The following is a 16265-nucleotide window of genomic DNA, read 5'->3' as shown; positions in this document are numbered from 1 at the left end:
GAGTGAAAGCGACCAGATTCCCCAAAAATATTTGCAATGGGAATGAGTTGTTTTCCAAGGGAACTCAAGTCCATTCTTACTCGTAAGTTTCATACTATCTCCTTACCAAATTTCATTTAAATCTGTTCAGTAGCTTAGGCGTAAAATCAATCGGCGCACTCGTAGCCTATATCCTTTCTCGGGTATCAAAATATCTTTATTACAAATTTCATGCAAATTGGTTCAGTACTTTAGGCGTGATTGAGTCACAGACAGGCATACAGAGTTACTTTCAGGTCCGGATTGAGGGGAGGGCAACCGGGCGGAAGCCCAGGGGCCTGCACAAACGGGGGCCCCCACAGTATAAACTTCGGAAAATTTTTGTTTTGAATTCCAACTAGTAAACACTAGTAAACATCTTTTCCTTTGAAATGTATTTTTTTTGCTCTTTTACCTTTACCTACAGGCTACAACAGAAATCATCGATCTATTTTGGTTCAGTCCACTCAGGCAATCGGTGAAATATCTAAATCTTAATTCTTTGATTTCGTGCAGAATTTGTTCACACTTTTTACAGCCAGTACAGAGCGGATTCTGATTGAGAAATTATCGGAGAAGAAAAGCGGCCAGTTTTTAGTCTTAAAAAAGCTCAGCGACACTCGTTGGTCTTGTCGAGCTGAAACTACGAAAGTCTTAGTCAACGGCTATTTTGGAATCGAAGAAGCTGGAGCGATTCAACACTACAATCAAAATGTTGCAAGACCCGAATATCATTCTTGAATCGGCAATGCATGCAATAGAATCATTGAAAGCATTTGTGGAATCCAAACGAATTGTTTTTTATAAATACGAGGAAGCAGCCAAAAAAATACCCAATATTGATGAATATGTACAATCACGCACCAAAACGAGAAATGTGAGTTTCAATCCGCTCAATTACGGGAAAGCACAAGACGCAAATCTGTCACCCAAGGAAAAACATAAAGTATCCACCTTCATGCCAGTGATTGACCAGTTATCCGTTTCTCTTACTGAAGGAGCATGCCTATGAAGCTTTACGTTCGAGATTTGGATTCCTGAATCACATCGAGAAGATGAATGCTGAAAATTTGCACGCTGCAGCAGATTTTGAGCCTAGTCTTGGTAATGAGTTTATTCAATTTGTGTCTTTGATTGACTCATACAAAAACGAAAAGGACTATTGAACATATCAATCGCCTGAACTAATTTACTACCAAATTCTTGAAAATCTAAAATTTCAGATCTAAATTAAGAAACTTCCAAATGAGAATGTATTTGGTTTTGATGGTAAAAAATTCACACGATGGGACAAAACCGTCTATCGAAGCTTTCTCTCCTGACTGAGAATTAAAAGCGATTTACTCCGAGAATTGGATTTCAACGAAATCATCAACGATTTTTCGTTGCTCGAGAGGTTCCGTTCGTAAACCCTTAAATTTAATTTTAGATAATTCTTTTTTCCGATTATATTTACATGTCATTTCACAATGAATTATTTATTAAAAAACTCGAGTGGAAAAAATTGGTTTATTTGGGGCGAGAGGGCCTCCACTTCTTTATTACCCGGGGCCTCTGGATCTCTCAATCCGGCCTGGTTACTTTCGCATTTATAATATTGGTATGGATTTGATTTTCCTTAGTAAGGGATTGTTTGTGTTCGGTGGCGTATGAGTAACGTTTTTGCGTAAAGTTAACACTCAAAGATTATGAGTGCTTTGTTTTTTGTTTAATTTCTTTGTAAGACCTTCAAACCCCTTTTTATTTGTTTTAGTATTAATTAAACTTACTTTTTAAAAAATATTAAATTCATATTATGTACATATATTATATTATATTATGTTCCTTAAAACAAAGAGAGAAAGAAAAAAAAAAACAATATAGTGTGGTTTATTTCAGTGAATGTTTTTTTTTTATTAATCAAAGAGTGTCCTTAAAAATCTATGGAATTCATTTTAAATTTATTTTAATACAACAAATGGAATACAATTTGTAAAACTTGAATGTCTTAATTACACGCCAAATGTGATTTATCGAGCTTACAAGTAAAGCTAATATCTAAGCATTTACAACTTAGTATTATATTAAAAGTAAAGCACGGAGTGTTTGAAGATTGTGCTATTGTAGCCTGGAGACCTGTTCAGTTTAATTCGGATTCAATAAATATGATATCTTCCAGTCTAATTGTATCACATCAACAAAACCAAAGATGCTATTTTTCAAATACTTTTTTGTTGTGAGTTGATTTTATCTATAACAGTAGGTATAATATTATAATTATTATACATTATACATTATACAACTTAATCTCTTAAATTTTTTGTTAAAAGTAGATTATTATGGTGGCCTGATAAATGTCTTATGAGCTCTTGCACTGATTCAAATCCCATTGAACAGAAACAACAGCTGTATGCTTTTATTGTTTCGGAGTCATTTGTTGAACTTATTATATTACGGTGGACAGAACACAAATGTTTAAGAAGATGGGCTTTCTGTTTGAACATTGCTACGCAAAGTCTACATGCGAACGGTTTCTCTCCCGTATGAACCCTCAAATGAGTTTTCAGATTCCAGGACATGCCAAATTGTTTTCCACAATATTCACATCGATATTCTCGAACAGTGCTGCTGCCAGCATTGTTGTTGAATATTTGATTTGCGGCTGCACTACTTCTAACACTCGAATTGGGACCATCGGCTTCGGCTGGATCAATTTTGCAACCCAACGTTGACATATTCATGTTGGGTGAGGACATATCGATTTGAGATGACGCAGTTGAATTGTGGGAAGATTGCCATTGATAAATGAAAGGTGAGCTTATTTGCAAGTTTTGATCGGGACTTGTCATTTTTTCTCTATTTGCTCCGACGTTTTTGTGGTTATATACAAATAGATCATCGGTATTTATAAGACCCCTAGCTGTTGAGTTCAGCATGTTTCTTTCGGATGTATAAGTGGAAGACGATTTTTGTGAGCTTAACTCATCCATTATCATAGGATGGTACGGAAGAAAAGGCTGGTTTTGACTAGGCGAGTTATGAAAACCTGGCCTGCGTTTTCTGTGCGGTGTAACAACGTAATCTTCTGGAGAGTTTTGTAAAAGTTGATGGTCTGGTAATTGTTTGAGAACCTCTGAATCTGGTAGCAGTGATAGCCCTTTCTTTTTGTCCTGTCCTTTGCATAATAGATTTATTTTGTCTTCGTTTGGTTGGGTATGTGAGTCGCTTTCTTCGTCCATATTTCGAGTTCCAAGTGATAAATTAACGGGATCCGATGACATTCTGCGTTCGCCTATAGTATTCAAGTTCCTATTTTCAGATATTTCGGTTCGAGTGGTTGCAGCTGTTTTATCAAATAACGGTTCTTCGCATCTTTTTTCTTCTGATTTTTCCGACACTCGATCATTATGATGTTCTCGTGAGGGATTTGATTTGCGGCCTTCCTTTTTACATTCGTCACTTAAATTTTCCCATTTTCCAGAATTCTGGGAGGTGGGTGGCTCGGTTTTAGATAATCTTTTTTTTCGACGCATGTCCTTGCTGCAGTAAGAAGAGCTGTACAATTCAATTTCATTTTCGTGCTTTGCTACATTTAGATACTGAGAATCGCAAGTTTTCAAATAATCCGACTTAATTTGTAATAAAAGTAAGAGATCATGCAAATAGTTTATATCATTTGAAGGAATACACGTCTGTCCGGAATACAGAAAATCCAATAGAGACCGAAAATAATTTGCATTGACATCAGGGAAGTAAACTGTTGTGGTACAGTCTAAAAATTGAGTTTCTTCAAGGAGCATCCTAGAATTTTAAAAGTGTTTAAAATGTATTTTATGTATTTCGATAAATTGTACCTTATTAAGGGGCTGGCAGCCGCAAGGACCAATTTGTGTGCATGAAGTGTTACTTTGTTTTCACAAACAATTAATAAATCAGCCGGGTGTTCGCCTCGGAAAGCAGCTTTAATTTCTTTGAGAATACACTCTCCATGTTTACTATATTGCAGCATCAACATTCTAGGTTTCTGGAAAAAAAAACAATTAACATTTAAACTTTTTTATATTGATTTTGTTTTGGTTATTATTAATTAAAAACTTGAATTAAAAATTGTTTTAAATACAGATTTTTTAAAGGCAGAATTTGTTCGATTAAGAAACTCACTATATGAATGTTCCTAAATACAATACAAATGTATGTCCAAATTTAAAGCATAGATACTAATATAAGAATATTATTTATTTCAATTAATTAAAAAAATAAAAACATTTGAGTTAGGCAACTTTGCATAGTTAAAAGGAACTCTTACCTGTACTTTCCCATATACCATATTATTTGTTTACAGGATATTGACTTTTACTATCTACTGATCGTACTGCTTATAAAAACATTCTTAACTACCAGCTTGGGAAAGCTTTAGATTTATTAGATATTATTATAACCTGAGTCACATCTAGGTACAATTCTGTTCATATTGTTTAAATGATACGGTTCAGTAAAGTAAGTAAAAGTATAGAAACATTATTTTACTGATTTAATTTGTTTCGTTTCATAGTTTTATACTGATGCTTGTTGGCTGGAGTTAAGTCATTTAAGATATTTGATTTCTTTTTAATTCAAAGTAATTCATATACTTTATGTTGATGCAGAGTAACAAAGAAGTAAAACCAAAGAACGGATTCCCATAAGAAGATACACATTTTAATAAATATGATTTAATTTAAAATCACGAAAATAAATATAAACCAGCAGAAAAGTATTCATATATGCGTTTCGAACCGATGTAATGGTTGGGCTCATCAGAAAATGACCATTACACCTTCTCTTGACGCATATTTTCCCGAATAAATCGAGATTCCATATAATCCGAGCTACATAGAGCAAGGGCGAATTATACAGTTGCTACAAGTCTTCAACTTGCCTTGCTATGGGACCTTTGAAGAAGAAATATTTGACTGTTAACAGTCAAATTGTTTTTTTCCTGAACACCGTTCATTTTAATAAATATGATTTATATATTTACACATTACACTAAATATTACACATTTTAGTTAGTCTAGTAGACATGCTTGCTTTATGGAAAGCTAAACCATTAATTATTCTAGTATTTTAACAAAAACTTATGTATGAGGCTTAAGTACACTGAGGCGTAAGCGTACTTTTCTACAATAACAGAATAAACGCAACAATTTTTGTGCTTCCAAAAATCAATATTTTTTTTAGAGAAGTCAATGTTCATTGTATGGAGGAAATCAAAAATGAGTTGTAACCGTGGCGTGATGGTTGGTGCATAGGAATGTCATGCCAGATGGCCTGCGCCATCTAAAGTTTTATATCTTGCGCGCAATTGACAAATCCTCCAAGAGTAATTCTTGTCATGAAAAGTGCTTCCTCAAATTATCCGTTTAAAATCGACTTAAAACAGTAGTTCCCCTTCATCCCTGACAACATTACTAGCACTCAGGAATGTTTAAGAGTTGTAAGTCACTAAGCCCTAGTTCTCAGTGGACTTTTTCGCTACCTCTTAATGTATTTAATTGATTTATGGAGGAAATGTCAAACATCAATAAATTAGGTTTTATTAAAACTTTTAAAATTTGTTGCTTTTTTTCTTTTTAAGAAAGAGCTGCACATTAAATTTAATAAAATTAAACGTTTACTATTTATTTACACAGCCTTTTCAAACCTTTTTACACATTTTTGCATACTTTCTAACTTAAGAAAATTAAAAATACGCTTTTTAAATTTCGTTTTTATTTAAAAAGGCATAGATACAGTCTGTCAAGTAAGAACGTGGTCGACCTTACCAACATTTAATGAAAGATTTCGCTAAAATTCCTTCGCGAGCCGATAGAGGGAAGCTTTGTCGTTGATGCATTGTCAACAAAGGTTCAGTTGTCATTGGCCTTTTGGAAGAGAATCATGTTAAAGAGTTCTAAGTACGCGTCGCGCCATGAGGCTGTATTCCTTTGCATCCACCCGAAAGGTCCCAAAATATCACAATCAGCGGCTACTAAATATATGAGAAAATCGAAGGCATTTGTACAGAAGTGGATACAGCTATATAAAGTGCATATAAATGTCGATAATTTACCAGAACGTGGTTCGATAAGAAAATTGAACCACGAGAGCCTGGTCAACTTCCGCCAATATGCTTGTTCAGCGTACCGTAAAACATGGAATAAAGGTGCATCTTTGGGGCTGCTTCTCAAAGCAGAGATTCGGCACTTTGTGCCTCTTTACTGGCAACCTAAATGCCGAGAAAATGATACAAATCTACAAAAAGGCTTTACTGCCATCTGCCAAATAATGGTTCCTCACAAAAAATGAAGTTTGGATTCTGCAGGAGAACAACGATCCTAAGCACCGCAGCAAGCTCTGTACTCAGTGGAAGACTCAATCTGGCATCGTAACATTGGATGTCGCAGTCGCCCGATGCAAACCCTATCGAAAATGTGTGGGCATATATTAATAAACAGAAGCTTCGTGGAAGACGCACATACATTTTGAAGCAGTTGTCTTACGAAATTCATCAGATCTGGAAATCCTTGCGACTAGAAAACGGCGTCAAATTAGTAGAAAGCATGCCTTGGAGATGTCAGGCAATTATCGACGCCGGTGGGGACTGGAATTATTGACCAAATTGCATCATTGTTTGTAATGTGCACAATGTATATATAAATACAAAAGTTTCATAAAATATTTTTTTTATAAATTAACAGGACCACGCTCTTACTTGACAGAACCCCTTTGTGACTGGCTCTTTCTTTATTATATTCTTATCCTAATTAAAATTATATCCTAAAGAAAAAAAGTGCACTTCAAGCCACTATAGTGGCGAAAAATATGTAAAATGTGTATCTTGATGTTCAAGTATTATAACAACCATATATCTCATAAATTAGGCGCCAGTTATAGCTATCATTGAAATCGATCGATTTTTTGAATCGATATTAATTATATTTAACTAATCGATCGGAAATCACACAAAAATATTTGTAGATATGTTTCTCTAAAAATTAATTTTTATATTTTCCGGACAGAAAATCATTTTCTTGAACAACTGACACTTTTAAGTCCAAAAGTGAAACGAATCGTTCCACTGATTTGTGTTGCAATTTCACACAATTCCAATAACAGATTTCTGTCAGTAAAAGTTTTTCGGTGGATTTCAATCAGGAAACTTTTTTGAATGACAGAAACTTTTAATGATAGCTATAAACGACCTGTCAAGAAAATTCCAATGTTTGTTTTCAATGATGAAAACCAATGATAGCTATAACTGGCGCCCTAAAGCTAACATTCAAATCGATCCGGAAAAATGTTTGAATAGTTTTTTGAAGGTGTTTCCCTATGATTAGAAATAAAAAATATATACTGATCGATCGGAAATCACACAAAGAATTTTTGTTATGAAAAAAAGTGTAATTGCGAATTTATGTTTCTCTAAAAATTAATTTTTATATTTTCCGGTTGGAAAATCATTTTTTTTTTGAACAACTGATACTTTTAAGTTCAATTTTTCTGAACAACTGATACTTTTAAGTTCAAAAGTGAAACGAATCGTTCTACTGATTTGTGTTCCAGTTTCATACGATTCCAATGACAGTTTTGTCAGTAAAAGTTTTTCGGTCGATTTTAATCAGGAAATTGTTTTCACTGACACAAATTTTTAATGATAGGTATAAACGACCTGTCAAACAAATTCCAATGTTTGCTTTCAATGATGAAAACCAATGGGAGCATTCACAAAGCTAGTGACTACGTAGTCAAAATGTGAATGCAAAATTGCACTACAAAGCTAGTCAATCCGGAACTGTCATATTAATGACAAATACAAATATATAAAAAAAGAAACATTTGTGCTTTCAGAACTTAAAATAGTATGTTTTTCTTTTTAAATTCAATAAAACCAAATAGAAGATATACTCGTAATATGATTGATTTATATTTGTATTAAAATGCCGAAAGATTCATTTCATTTTTAATTCTTGTGTCCTTACCGAGCGGCTGATTTTGAAACATCAATTCAATTTTGAGTTATGAAAAAAAGAAACATTTGAATCGGAAAAATTGATTGGAAATCGAATTCTAAGACCATGTTCTACTCAATTAGGAAATAAAATGCACGACTGGATCGCACGAACTTGCTCCAATATGCAAAGAGTCTGTTTAAAAAAGTATCTATAAAAGATTAAAAAATATACTTGTAAAATAAGTTTGTCTTCAAAGACATAAATGCCATTTTATTTGTCTAAAAACGTGTGATTCATCCCAAGACACAACTCGTCCTAGGACAACTCATCAGTGAAATGAAACGAAAACAATTGTTTGTGTATTCAACTTGTTTGTTCATATTGGAGGAACCAGGATGGAAAATAAATTATCTGAAGATAAGAAAGAGGCAGAACATGTATTTTTAAATTGTAAAGCGGTCGCCTAATGGTTGTGTAGTTAGGTAGGTGTCTTAAACATAAAGAATAGTTCATTGGATAAAGACATCTTTATGATGATAATGAAGGAATGTTATTGATAAGCAGAAGGTACTTCCTACAATCCAATCACATTCCTTTTTTCCTACAAGTTTTTAGCCCAAACATGGAGTTAATACGTTTAGTTTATTTTTTTCGTTAAAGTTTAAAAAAAACAGTAATACGAACAACACACAATAGTTATAGTTATAAAAAAACATAAATATGTTCCAAATGCATAATAATAATAATTTGTATAAAAGATAGGAATTTAATTAAAATTTTGTAAAAATAATGCGCTCTTTCGAGGATGATGCACAGGATTTGATCTGGTGAGATGGGAGGGGTATACAAGTACAATAATTAAAAAAAAAACTAATTTAAGATTCAAAATTTTACCTGAAAAATAAGTTTGTTCTCAAAAATTTTGATGCCATTTTATGAATCGCGTTTTTTTAAAATTAATTTTTATATACAAATTTTTAAATTTTGTTCTAAAAATATTTTTTGTATGCAATTGTTTAGTGATTGTAAATATACGCTCTACATTTGAATTTCGTAAAAAAATGTTGACCAGTTTTTGAGATATACAATTAAAAAAAATTAAATATTTTTTTAAAAATCCAAACAATAAAAAATTGCACTTTTGATAATCAAATATTGTTAAAGCAATATAAGAGCTTATTCAAACAAAAAACTAATGACATCGGTTGATAAGTTGCTGAGAAAATAAAGAAAAAAATAACGGTTCTACCAGCGGTACCTTTCCTGAGCAATACAAAAATATGAAGCCAAGTTAAAAAATTAAATTTTAGAGAAAATTAAAAAAAAATCTATCGGTTTGTTTTTGAGAAAATTAGAATTTTCGTTTTTTGACCAAAAAATTGTATCGGGGCCACTGTTAGTTTTGATCTTAAAAAAAATAAAAAAACGCCTAACGCGAATCTGCTCAAAACCTTAACTTCCAAGTTTGAACTCAATCGACCCAATGGTTTAGGCTGTAGGAGCGTGGACAGGCAGACAAAACAGACCGGACGGAATCGCGGGACCCACTTTTTTCGACTTCTCTACCATCGTAAGATTATGTTTGATTAAAATCTCTAGTTAGAAATTTTGCACGAATGCAAAACTTGCCATATACAGTAGTGTTCATAAAAATAGCAGTGCTGATCACATTTTATTAGATTGTCAATTATTTTAAGACCGGAAATTCTTACAAAAAAAAAATTAACATGTTGCTTGCATCTAACGGTCTTTCGTTTAGAGACTTTTACTTTAAAGTTATACTCTACTTTTGCCGGTGAACACACAATATTTCAAACTCTCTGGATATAGAGTGTTCATAAAAATAGCAGTGCTTTTGATTTTATAATTAAGAAAGTTAAAAATTCAATTTTTTTTAATTTTCGGTAAGTAAATATTTTACTATTTAAAGTTTTAAGTATTTTTAACATACTGGTATATACAAAATAAAAAAAATATTGGCTCAAAAATAAACAATGGGACGGTCAAGACACTGCATAGAAACAATTCAAAAACTGCGTTTGGAGGGAAAACCCTACCAAAACATTCCAGACATCCAAGGCTGCTCAGCAAAAATGGTCAGTAACGCCTTAAAATGGCAAAATAAACCGAAAACGTGAGGCCCAAAAAGGATGACTACTGACAGAACTGACAAAAAATTGTTCAGTTAGCAAAACAGAACCCTTCCATAGGCTCTGGGAAAATAAGAAAAATACGAAGACGTCTTTTAAATATAAGCGAAGTTAACAGCCCAAAGTCCACGCAAGGTAGCATTCTTGACGAGAAGGTTTGTGGCAAAGATAATGGAGTTTGTTAAAGTGCATAGAGATTGGGCAAAAGATAAATGGAGGAATGTTCTATGTAGCGTCCTTTTTGGGTCCAAGGGTCGTCAAGAATATATGCGAAGTCCCTAAAATGAAGCATTTGATCCACGGTACACTATTAAAACTGTAAAGAATGGTGGAGGGAAAATTATGATATGGGCTTACTTTTCATATTACAAGGTCGGGCCTAATAATCCCATCGGGGGCATAAGAGATGCAACGAATATGTAAAAATTCTCGAGGAGGTTATGTTACCCTATGCTGAAGAGGAAATGCCGTTAGTTTGGGTAACCAACAAGGCTATGACTCAAAGCATACGTCAAAAAAGGTAAACTCATGATTTGAGCAGAAAAAATTATCCGTTATGGAGTGGCCCCCTCAATCCTCCGACCTTAACCCCATCGAAAATTTGTGTCGGGATGTTAAGAACGCAGTTCATAAAGCAAAACCCAAGAATTCGAAAAAATTGTGGGAAGCAGTGCGTGATTCTTGGAACGCAATACCAGTCGGGAAGTGTCAGGTTTTAGTGGACTCGATGCCACGTAGATCATAAAACACAATGGTTATACAACAAAGTACTAATTGTAAGCTAACATTATTTGTATACTTTCATATAACTCATTACAGTTTTTCTTACTTCTTACGTAATAGATCTATTACTTTCTCATTTACTGCTATTTTTATGAACAGCCATAATATAAAATATTAAAAAACGGTTTTTTTTATGACAAATACTAACGGTAAAAAATCGATAGTACCTACTTATTTTCTGTTATTATGAATAAAATATTTTAGTTTGTTGTTAGAAGTTTAATGAAATATATTATAACGTTGAAATTGAAGGCCTTTTTGTTTTATTTGGAGAGCACTGCTATTTTTATGAACACAACTGTAGTTCCTATAGGTCGCAAGTAAAAAATAGTAAATAAATTAAACTTAAGACATATGGTAAGTTCATAAAACAATGTAATTGCTTAATGTATAGGTACGTTAACCAAAATTATAATTCTAGTTTTAAATATTTTACAGTCACTAAAAAACTGCATTTTTTGGTTGAAACTATATGTGAATCCATGATTAAGAAATTAAAAAAGACATAAATATATAAAGTATTAAGGGTTTTCAACTATTTTGGTAACATTTTTTTTATTAGATACTATGTATTTTGTACATTATGATTTGAATATTCAAATGATGATCACTTTTCTATAGCAACATATTTCCCAATACAACTCCCAATTTAACTTTAAAACTATGTCATCATGGAAATTACATCCATTGAAAAAGCTCGACTTGATCATCCACACTCAGCACGAAACGAACTCTCTTTCGATGTCGAAATTCACATAAAAGTAATGAGAGGTACAAAAATTAAGTAATAGTAACCCACGATATGATGGCGAATGGCGATGGTGGTGAAGGCAAGGCAAGGCAAGGCAATAGAAAACAATTGACCAAAAGCTTCTCTCTGCATCACAAAAAGTCAAACTACAAGAAATGTGAATTTGTTGCTTAAAAGTACGTAAATATGTAATGTATTTATGTATTTAGAGTTGCTAGTTATCTGTGTAGCTCTGGCTTTGGCTGATTGCTTAAAGGGTAAATGATGTTACTTAGAAATACCACACACTGCAATTTTGTCACTAAACTATCACTTTTTTAAAAACCAAACTTCCGAGTGGTCAAATTTGTATCCAAATGTAAATTATTGTTTTACTAAAAACGTTTTTAATTTAGGGCATTTTTGTTTTGTTAAATAAGGAAGGTATGTACAAAATATTAAGTTAAGTTAAGTTAGGAGGTACCTCACACATTTTACTATTCTGATCACTCCGAATTACAACAATACATTTCACATAACATGCATTTCGAAGCGATGACGGAGCGGCGCGACGACGACGATGACGGCGGCGGTGGCGGTTGGCTGTGGCGGGTGGTGAAGACTATGCGAAACAACGGATGAACGATTATGTAGCTACACGTAGATAATGTTTTTTTTTTTCTTTAAGTTTCTTCACATAAAAGCTTTCTCCGGGTTTCAACACAAAATTTACAAACCAAAACTAAAGGCAAAAGCAAAAGCAACAGAGCAACCGATATCTACAACAACTACAACAACATAACATCAAGTTAGAGATTTTTGTTTAGCTGTTTTTAAAAGTAAAAGTGAGTTGAGTTGTGTCTGAATCTCTGAATCTGAAAATAAAACTTGTTTGCGTTTGTTTACATTTCGTAATATGAGAAAGGAACACAATAAAGATAGGAGGAAAGAGTGAGAAGAAGACAAACAAATATACTATATAAAGTATGGTAGATATGTATGTAGGCAATGGTTAAAACGACGTTGGAGAAGGGTAGTGGAGTAATTGCATAACTACAAAACTAGGCCAAGTATGTTGGGCAAGCGCGCGTTATACGAAAAACTCGTTTTAATAGAAAATTAGTTGTGCTTTTTGCTTTTGAGTTAGATGTTTTGAGTCTTCTTTCGTTACCAACTAAATGTTCATATACCTTTACTTACCTTACCTTACCTTACCTTACCTACCTAACCTATCTATAGCTTCGCTAGCAAAAGCAATTGTAAACTTTAATAAAACTATTATGGAAGGTATCTACGTATAGGTATACATATTTACGAGTATATTGTATTTGAAAAAATATGTATTTATTAAAAGCAGAAAACGTTATCATCTGGGTTTTGTTGGATTGAAATGCAGATGGAAAAGAGTTAGTGTTTAATATTAAAAGTAGGTAAGCGCTCTAACTGCTTAACTAGCTACCTACCTATGAATATAATGTACGTAGATATGTACGTGCTACTAGTAACTATCACTGAAGTTTTTGTTTTCATCAATCCATCGAATGTAAAGAGAATATGGTGAGCAAACCATCATCGATCGAAACACAAAAGCTTCTTATGAAAATCTCAAATTTATAAAAATGACTTTTAGTTTTAACAAGCGAAGAATGAAAAGCGACGATTGGTTGGCTGTTGCCTTTGCTGGTTGGCTACATACATACATATGCACATTTATACATATAAAATGGAATGTGAAGGTCGAAAAAGAAAAGGAAAGCACTGGTTTCGTATATCATATACATATGTATATAACTACCTACCTATCTACCTACCTACCTAGGAACTATACAAAGTGTTTTTTAAGTTGAACAAATACCAGATTAATTTACTTTCTTAAAATTAAGCAAAACTTAAGCTCTTCATATAGGTAAGGTAGGCAAGGTACCTACCTGGTTTGAATGTCGTATTTATTCATGCATATGTGATTATTATAACTATTATAGCATTTAGAAAGAAGTAGACAAATCTGACCTTGGTAATTTCTTTCTTTTGTTTCGAAAATATATTAATTTAACGTTCTTTTTTTAAATAAAAGAAAACAAAAAAAAGACGTTAGAACTTCCCGATATACAGCTATGGCCAAAGTAATAGGAACAAACATAATTTTTGTTAATCATGTCTTTGTGGCACTTTTGAAAGGCAACAAATTAAAAATGGTTAATATTTTGTTAATGACAATATAATATTGGCTGTCGAGAATAAAGAGTTTATTTGCAGCAGACTTCATAAAAATATATCCGATGAAATAGAAAAGCTTGAATTACATAGCCCTTTCGGAGTCCCTAGTCATATTATTAGGCGCACTGCAGAATTTTTATAATTATTAGAGTAAACGCAATATTTTTAACGTTCTCGAATGGAGAACCATACAATTTTTTGCAAAATGCAGATTATAACACACAGCCCGGTCCATAAAAACATATTTGAGGAAAGAAAACATTCCTTATTTTGGACTAACCGGGAAACAGCCCTGATATGAACCCAATTGAAAACGTGTGGGAGCTGATGAAGAGGGAAGAAGTCAGTTATTGAAAGAGTAATTCACGTGTGGAATCACCACCCACAAATGCAGGAAACATTCAAATCTCTCTTATTAAAGCAAAAGGAGATTCAACAAAATATATAAAAAAGTTACAAAAATAACAAAAAACTGAAAAGATTAATTACAAAAAATTCTATAAATCTGTTGCTTTATTTCTATAACTTAGAAAATTAGGAGATATTTTATATACTGCATACAAAATAATTTAAATGCATTACAATATTCGAAAACCTGATTAAAAAGCTGGATTTTAAGACTGTACACTACTTATTTTTGTGAATTTATGTCACAGTTCTTGGTTTAAGGCGCCAGTTATAGCTATCATTGAAATCGAACCTCAAAAATGTTTGAATCAATATTTGACGGTGTTTCCTTTGATTAGAAATGAAAATTATATACTGATCGATCGGAAATCACACAAAGAATGATTGTTATGAAAAAAAGTGTAATTGGGCTTTTATTTTTCTCTAAAAATGTGTTAACTTTCCATAGGAAGCTAATGTAATGGGTCCGATTTGTCAAATTGAAAATTTTAAAATTTCTCCACGTTTCAAGGTCCATAGAGTCGAAATAAAAGATTTTTAGAAAGATGTCTGTGCGTGCGTGTGTACGTACGTTCGTACGTCTGTACGTTCGCGACGTTTTTTCGTTGCCTATAGCTCAAGAACCAGAAGAGATATTGACTTCAAATAAATGTTATTATACAGATAATAAGGCAGAAAGATGCAGAAAGGGCTCTCAAGAAAATTGGGTGTGTGGTTTTTTTAAGGTAGCAGTTTAAAATAAAGGTGAAAATTTTGGTTAACCCTAAATATCTTACGAACCAAAAACGCTAGAGACTTGAATAAAATTTTGTATTATATATTGTAATATTTTGATACCAAACAAGTCTATTTTTTGAAAAAAAAATCCAGATAACGTTTTTTTATAAATCAAAAAACTAAAAAAAATGTTTCACCTCGAAAATTTTACGAATACAAAATGATTGTATCTCCAAAACAATTGTGTGCAAAAATAAGAGAAAAATAAAGTTTTTAACATCTGGTAAAATGTTGAGAAAATCGAATTGATAGTTTTTTTTATAAAAAAATAAAAACCTAAGAAAAAACATTACTCAGTGTTGGTAAAAATTGATTTTTGACTCAAATATCTAATCAAAAATTTGAGAATATGGCTTCCAACTAATTTTAACTTATAAAAAATATTGTTTCCAACATTCAATTACATTTTGAGAAAAATCGAATAGACCGTTTTTTTTTACAAAAAATAAAAACCTTAACAAACAAATTAATAAAAGTTGGTAAAAATTGATTTTCGACTTAAATATCTTCTAAAAACTTTGAGATATTGGCTTTAAACTACTTTTATCTTCTAAAAAATATTGTTGTCAACACTCAGTAAAATGTTGAGGAAAATCTAATTGGCAGTTTTTTTATTAATAAATTTAATCACTTAAATTTTGAGTAAAATCTAATTGACAATTTTTTTACAAAAAATAAAATCTAAAAAGAAAATTTAACAAATGTTGGTAAAAATTGATTTTCGACTTAAATATCTTCTAAAAACTTTAAAAATATTATCGACCAACTCTTTTTATTTTGCAGAAAATATTGTTTACTATTTTCAGTAGTTTTTTTTATAAAAATCCTACAATCCTTTTTTTGATAAAAAAATAAAATCTACAAAAAATAGTACGCAAATTTGGTAAAAATTGATGTTCAGTTCTTGATATCTCTCACATTAATTTCATTCTTATTTGGTAAAAAAATTTAAAAATCTATTTAACGAAACCAGATTTTCAAACTAAACTATTTTTTATGTGAAAGATATTGTTGGTAATTTTAAAATTTTTAAGAATAATTCAACTAACAACTTTTTAAACCCAAACAAACTTTTGAGCAAGACAAATAGATAGACGGGATGGGAAGTTATCAGTGTGGGTCGCATCCCAGCCTCTTTTATTTTTCTATTTTCCGGGCGGAAATTCATTTTCCTGAACAGCTGATAATTTTATGAAATTTTGAAATTTCTTATGATAGCTATAAACGACC

The 16265-nt window shown here is 32.1% G+C and overlaps 1 protein-coding gene across 2 annotated transcripts in view; it reads right to left on the bottom strand.

The window, feature by feature from the left end:
• Positions 1-1890: 1890 nt before the first annotated feature.
• Positions 1891-16265, bottom strand: part of LOC129951326 (transcription factor Ken) — a 30188-nt gene continuing 15813 nt past the window's right edge. Inside the window, exons 1-3 of one of the 2 annotated variants that reach the window (XM_056063422.1) lie at positions 12118-12406; positions 3852-4021; positions 1891-3798 (exon numbers count right to left, since the gene is read on the bottom strand). In XM_056063422.1, the coding sequence (XP_055919397.1) occupies positions 2301-3798; positions 3852-4021; positions 12118-12126 (1677 nt within the window). In that variant the 5' untranslated portion in view covers positions 12127-12406 and the 3' untranslated portion in view covers positions 1891-2300. Of the gene's footprint in view, positions 3799-3851; positions 4022-12117; positions 12407-16265 lie in introns of those variants that run through there. The other variant, XM_056063421.1, reaches the window with a different exon arrangement.

Source organism: Eupeodes corollae, chromosome 3 (genome assembly GCF_945859685.1).
Source record: "Eupeodes corollae chromosome 3, idEupCoro1.1, whole genome shotgun sequence".
Taxonomy (NCBI): domain Eukaryota; kingdom Metazoa; phylum Arthropoda; class Insecta; order Diptera; family Syrphidae; genus Eupeodes; species Eupeodes corollae.
The sequence above is the reverse complement of the archived record's forward strand: the minus strand, read 5'-3'. Positions and strand labels throughout refer to the sequence as shown.